The sequence below is a fragment of the Cicer arietinum genome, chromosome 8, assembly GCF_000331145.2.
Source record: "Cicer arietinum cultivar CDC Frontier isolate Library 1 chromosome 8, Cicar.CDCFrontier_v2.0, whole genome shotgun sequence".
Classification (NCBI taxonomy): domain Eukaryota; kingdom Viridiplantae; phylum Streptophyta; class Magnoliopsida; order Fabales; family Fabaceae; genus Cicer; species Cicer arietinum.
Window position 1 is genome coordinate 23,896,641 of NC_021167.2, and position 6,366 is coordinate 23,903,006.

The 6,366-nt window shown below is 29.3% G+C and overlaps 1 protein-coding gene across 1 annotated transcript; it reads left to right on the forward strand.

The window, feature by feature from the left end:
* The first annotated feature begins 1,406 nt into the window (after positions 1-1,406).
* LOC101497485 (uncharacterized) lies at positions 1,407-5,412 on the forward strand. The gene is made up of 5 exons (XM_004512626.4): positions 1,407-1,704; positions 3,031-3,173; positions 3,826-4,010; positions 4,825-4,938; positions 5,159-5,412. Exons 1-5 carry the CDS (start codon positions 1,462-1,464, stop codon positions 5,284-5,286), a joined length of 813 nt encoding a protein of 270 aa, XP_004512683.1. The 5' UTR covers positions 1,407-1,461; the 3' UTR covers positions 5,287-5,412.
* The last annotated feature ends 954 nt before the right edge of the window (positions 5,413-6,366 follow it).

A 6,366-nucleotide genomic window follows, 5' to 3' on the forward strand; every position in this document is an offset into this window, starting at 1 on the left:
TTTGATGTTGTTGGAGATGAAAATATGAGTGTATTTGAATATTTGAGTTATGGATTTGATAAAATTTGCATTATATTGAAGATGATTATTAATTTTATGGGTTTTGGTTGAAAATTTTGATGATTTTTTTGAATTTTTGTATAAAAATGATAACATTGTTGAAATTTTAAAACATAAAATATCAAATTGTCACTTAACATTAAAATAAAGGACCAACTCGAGAAGAAAAAAAAGATAAATGACTAAAACTTTACTTAAAATTAAGTTAAGAGGCCACAAATGTAATTTAGCCAAATAAATTTTAAATAAATAAGTGTGATACTTTAAGTGAAAAATATAGTGATTTTTTAGGGTTTTTAGCCATTGTGTTGATTGTAAAAAAATTAGGTATATCATGTAGTTTTGAATCAAATTTTTTAGAGATTGATTTGTTATTAAAAACTTTCCATAATGAATATTTGTAATTACTTAGTGTATCTTGTATGGAGACCAAAGAAGTTGACGATATGATAATCAGAGCATCTTTCAATGACCTCTATAAAAAACATATTCAAGGGATTTATTGAAAGATGCGCAAAGTTTTGTCTTCTTTGAAACAATGACTTTCATCAAATCACCAACTTACATTAAAGCATTGACTTACCTTAGAAGGTTGACTTTCTTCAGAGTATTAACTTACATTAGAATGTTGACTTTCTTTGTAGCGTTGTCAAATATTGACTTTTATCATAATGTTGACTTTCTTAAATAGTTTTCAACCTTGAAAAATCTTTAATTTGAATTGGATTGAATTTTTATATAGTTATTATCCAAATTAAATTAAAGTACAAATATTTTAATCTTTAATAGAAATGATTTTTTGTTTTGAAATAAATTAAACTGCATAATGAACACTCCTAATAGATTTATGCAAAAATCTATGTTTTTATTTTATATTTAATTACAATTTTAATCTTTAGTTTTATAAATTTATGAAATTAATTTTTTTTTAATTTTAAAAGTTGACAATTTTGGTCTCTTATTCAAATTTTTGAATTAAAAAATAACGTTTTTATATATTTTAAATGACGTGACATATAATTTCATAATATATATGCTATTGATTAAATTATAAATATAAAAAAAAATTGAAGTTAAAAGTTAAATTATTACGTGTGTTTTATTCTGATTTCATGTTTGTTAATCATTCCATATAAACGTATTACATGTCACATTATTTAAAACATGTTACATCATCTTTTTTAAATTAAAAAATCAGAAAAAATATTTAAAATTATCAATTTTTAAAATAAATAATTAATATCGTAAATGAATAAAAATAATTGAGACTATGATTGCAAATAAATATTTTTTCAAGTGTATGTATGTATGTATAAGTAAAAACGGAGGTGTAAACAGCAATCCTCTATCAGAGGAGTTAAAAGCCCCAAAATTCAGCAGAAAGAAAGTGTTGTTGAGAGAATGGAAGAAGACGATGGAGAAGAGCTTGCACCGGCGGCAATGGTGAAGTTAGGTTCATACGGCGGTTCGGTGATGTTGGTGGTTCCTGGGGAGGAATCAGCTGCGGAAGAGACCATGCTACTTTGGGGTATTCAGCAGCCTACTCTTTCCAAACCTAACGCTTTTGTCTCTCAATCTTCTTTGCAACTCTCTCTCGATTCTTGCGGTCACTCTCTCAACATTATTCAATCCCCTTCTTCCTTGGTATCTCTCTCTCTTCTCTCTCTCTCTCTTGAAATATTAAGGTTCCCTTTGTTACACATTATTAAAAGAAAGTGATTTTGATGTTTAAATGATTATTTGGTAGATATATATTTTTTTTAAGTTAGAATTTGTTTAATGTTATTTTGCAGGAATAAAAATTAAAAAAATCAGTTAAAAAACATATTTTTACTAGAAGCTACTCAAAACACATTATAAAAACAGCTTATTGTATTAACAGACCGTTTTTAGATTATTTTTAGATTCTGGTTTTTTTAAAAAGATGTAACAAACAGATGAAAACTACTCTGATAAGTGATTATTTCTTTTAAAAATGTGATTATTTTTTTAAAATTGCAACAGACTGGCTCTAAAGGTTGTTGGTACAAATATTTGCTTTTGATGATGGTATGGGTTATAGTTTGATGAACCATTTGGTTTTTTAGAGGAAACATGATGACCCATTTCATGAAATACTGTGATAGTGATGGTTGATGTTTGAAGGTAGAAACTTGCAGTGGCCATTGATTTGCTGTTTTCTTTCTAATGTTGGTTGTGTTTGCAATGATGGTTGAGGATTTAGGGCTTGTTATAAACTGCTTATTGAACAGCTTATAGCATAAGTTCTTATAACATAAACACGAATGTATAAGCTATTTTTACAACACAAGGTAAAATAAAGTCAAACTGTTTTCATATTATAAGGTATAAGTGTTTTCATAAGCTATCTGGGATAGCCTATGTATATTAGCTGAAAACCAACGTATGGACATGACATAAGTTGTTTCCATAAGCTCTCCCAATCAGTTTCACGAGTGTTTATGTCAATAGATAAACTAAAATAAGCCAATCCAACCAGACCCTTATTTAGAGTATGTTATTTTATAAGTGTTTGTGTTTGTTTGTGATGATGATTGAGGATTAGAGTATGTAGACATGTGTTTGTGTTTGTCTGATGATTAAGGATTAGAGCATTATGTATGTGATTGTGTGTGGATGTAGTTGTGTTTGTGATGTTTAAGGATTAGTGTATGTATGTGAGTGTGTGTGTTTGTATGGTTGTGTTTTAATCTATGAAGCATTGACATGTCGACACTGGAAATTATTTGAAAAACGTAACTAATTGAACGTAACTATATGTGTCAGTGCCAAACACCGGACATGCCTTCAATCTGAAGTGTTGGTGCTACATAGGTTTTAAGAATTATGATCATGTGGATAATCCACATTAGTGCTTAATTATTAGTTTTAATTGTTAAATTGCCATCATACATTCATACAATTGTTGAATTCAGTTCACGCTTCACAGTTATGGACTTTTGATTCAAGGGCAAGCCTGGAGTAACTGGATCGGTGATGTGGGACAGTGGAATTGTGCTGGGGAAGTTTCTAGAGCATTCTGTTGACTCAGGAATGCTTATTCTTCAAGGCAAGAAGATTGTTGAATTGGGATCTGGTTGCGGATTGGTTGGGTAATAATTACAATCACAATCTCCTTTTTATTGTTAATCACTTTGTTGTACTAAAAGCCAAAAGGCTATAACTTTTAACTAGTTTTTTATTTTATTTGCTTTTAGCTTTTTCACGAAACAAGATAGGATTGGAGGGAAAATCATTAGAGAGAAAGTTGGATGGACTAGCTCTCATAGTAAACAATATAGGATTAGGAATCAGATCGTCTTATTAGGTGATTTGGAGCCTGTGTGGAGAAGATTTATAGAAACCCTATTAAGGAGAATATATCATAAGAAGGATAATCCAATAGTTGAAGGTAGAAAGAGGCCGAGGAATAGTTAGTAATTTCTAAAAGTGGTTATAGCAGCGCTATTGCGTAGCGGAATTTGAACAAATTGATATCATTCTACAATACACTATTTAGTGCAAAATGTTATCAAATAGAGGCTATAACAGCACTACAGCATAGCGGAATTGAACAAATTGCTATTTTCTGTGATCTGCAATCGACAACACTATGAAAAATATAGGTCAACTCATCAAGAAAGAATTAGAATTAAATTATTTATTGTTGGATATAATTCATGACAGAATATTATGGTGTCATTTGATCAATGCAGCTAATTCACTGTCTATAATGCTCTATTCTTATTTGTTTTTCTTCCTTAGTTGCATTGCAGCTCTTTTGGGTGGTGAAGTCATTCTTACTGATCTGCCTGATAGGCTGAGGCTACTTAGAAAGAATATAGAAACCAACATGAAACATATTTCTCTGCGCGGTTCTATAACGGCAACTGAACTCACATGGGGAGAAGATCCTGATCCAGAAATCATTGATCCCACACCTGATTACAGTAATAACCTTCCCTCAACCCTTTCTAACAACTGACATATAATGAACTCACTGTGACATGTTGTAGTCATTTGTATTGCTATCATTTTCATCATCTTAATCCTTGTTGTCAGTTGTGGATTGTGAAAAATAGAGATTTTTTTTCAAATTCTGCTACCCTATAATGCTATAGCGGCTGTTTGACAACTGTGTTTGTACTAAATAACGTTTGTACCAAATAGCGCATTGCAGAATATTAGCAGTTTGTTTTGTTCAAATTCCGCTATGCTAAAGCCGCGATTTGACAACATTGATCTGAATCGAAATTGTGCATTTGTAGTTAATTTATCTGCTTCCCCTCTTAATTCTGCGCCTTATTCAATATTTGAATTTTGTGTTTCATACCATGCTTTACTATTATTCTTTTTTAATCAAATAATATTCTATCTGTAAAAATTGCTAATATAACTGATTTCCAAGTTTATTATATAATTAAGTAATGTCATTACTCATTACAATTTACACCTTTATGATTCCAAAAACAAATATTCATTTGGTATCATAATAGAAGTGTAATTTTGTCTTATGTTAAGGATATGAGTTACACCCCTTGGATTATATGGCTCATGCTAATGTTATTATGTATTAAGAAAAGTACACTTTGGAGTTTTGGGTTAATCAGAATTGAATGAGAAAGAGTATCACAAGATGCTATGAAAAAATGTTTTGTACTTTTTTTTTGTTTTCATATTTAATTTCAAAACTGCACGACATTTACGATATGTTTGTGTTTTCAAAGATTTGTACACGAAACTCACTTGATTCGTTGTTTTCAGTACTAGGGTCGGACGTGGTGTACAGTGAGAGCGCTGTTGTGGATCTGCTAGAGACACTTGGTCAGCTCTCGGGACCTAACACAACAATATTTTTGGCTGGCGAACTCAGAAACGGTTAGGAGATCATTCCTTTTTATCAGTGTTAGCGTAACAGAATTTGAAGAAATCTCTGTTGTTCTGTTATATGCTATTTAGTACAAATTATTGCAAAATGTGTTGTAAAATAGGAACAAACACCTACTTTCTGCTATCTGCGATTGACAGCACCGATAATTTTTTATTTTTGGACCCTAATCCTTACCATTGTTGTGAAAATAATGTTTTCTGGTTTCAGATGCAATTCTCGAGTACTTCTTAGAAGCTGCGATGAACGATTTCACAATTGGCCGCGTGGATCAAACACTATGGCATCCGGATTATCACAGCAATCGTGTTGTTCTTTATGTTTTAGTTAAGAAATGATTTAAGGTTAATTTTGGGTAATGCTAGTAACATGAAATCCATATTGTGCATCAACAATTTTAGCACTATTGTTTCACCAATTTTTTTTAAGTTATATTTTATGAGTTTGGTTTGGTTTGATGAATACCATACAAAAGCTTATGATATTGTGACATTTAGGATTTTGGTTAATCTTCCTAATATTTTGGGCAAACCCTTCAAGTTGTGGCTTGTAAAGGTAAAGATTTAGGATAAATATTTTGTCACCTTATAAGAAATGTAGAAAAAAGTGATAGAAATAAAAGAAATGAAATGGAAGAGAGAATGTAAAATATGTGATTGGTGACATGATAGAAAATAATGAGTCAGGTAAAAAGATAGAATATTAAAGTGATGAAAAAGAAAACTGTTGTGAAAAAAATAATCAAATACAAGTGAAGAAAAAAATTAGTTGAGCTGTTTTTCTTCTTCTTTATGTTTATCTAATCTATCTATTATATATATTTAAAACACACTCCAGATGCCACATCATCATATTTTGCCACATCATCCGTATTTTGCCACTTCAACATATTTCATCCACATCAGTCATAAAGCTGATGTGTACCTCATGAGACCCCTCATCTTTCAACAACTTCCACAATTTCTTTAATACCTTCAAAATCTATTTTATAATATTATTTTATAATAAATTTATAAATTATAAAATTATTTTAAAATTATTTATAATAAATTTATAAATTATTTTACAATTTGATAATAATTTATAATTTATATTATTATCAAATAATTTTATAAGTTATTTTATAATAAATTTATAAATTATTTTATAGTATTATTAGTCATTTACCGGTTGTAATAATTTATATTATTAATCATTAAATTCAATGAAAAAAACCACAATATCAATCATAAATATCGACATAAATGCTTATTTATCTAATCTCCTTACAATTATATGATTCCATTTATGGTGACTAATGATTTTATACGTTAAAAATTCAATTACTCATTAATGTCAATCTATTTAAAATTACTTTCAATTTATGTCTATCCATTTTTTTAGTAACATTTTATAAAATAAAAATATATATTCTATTT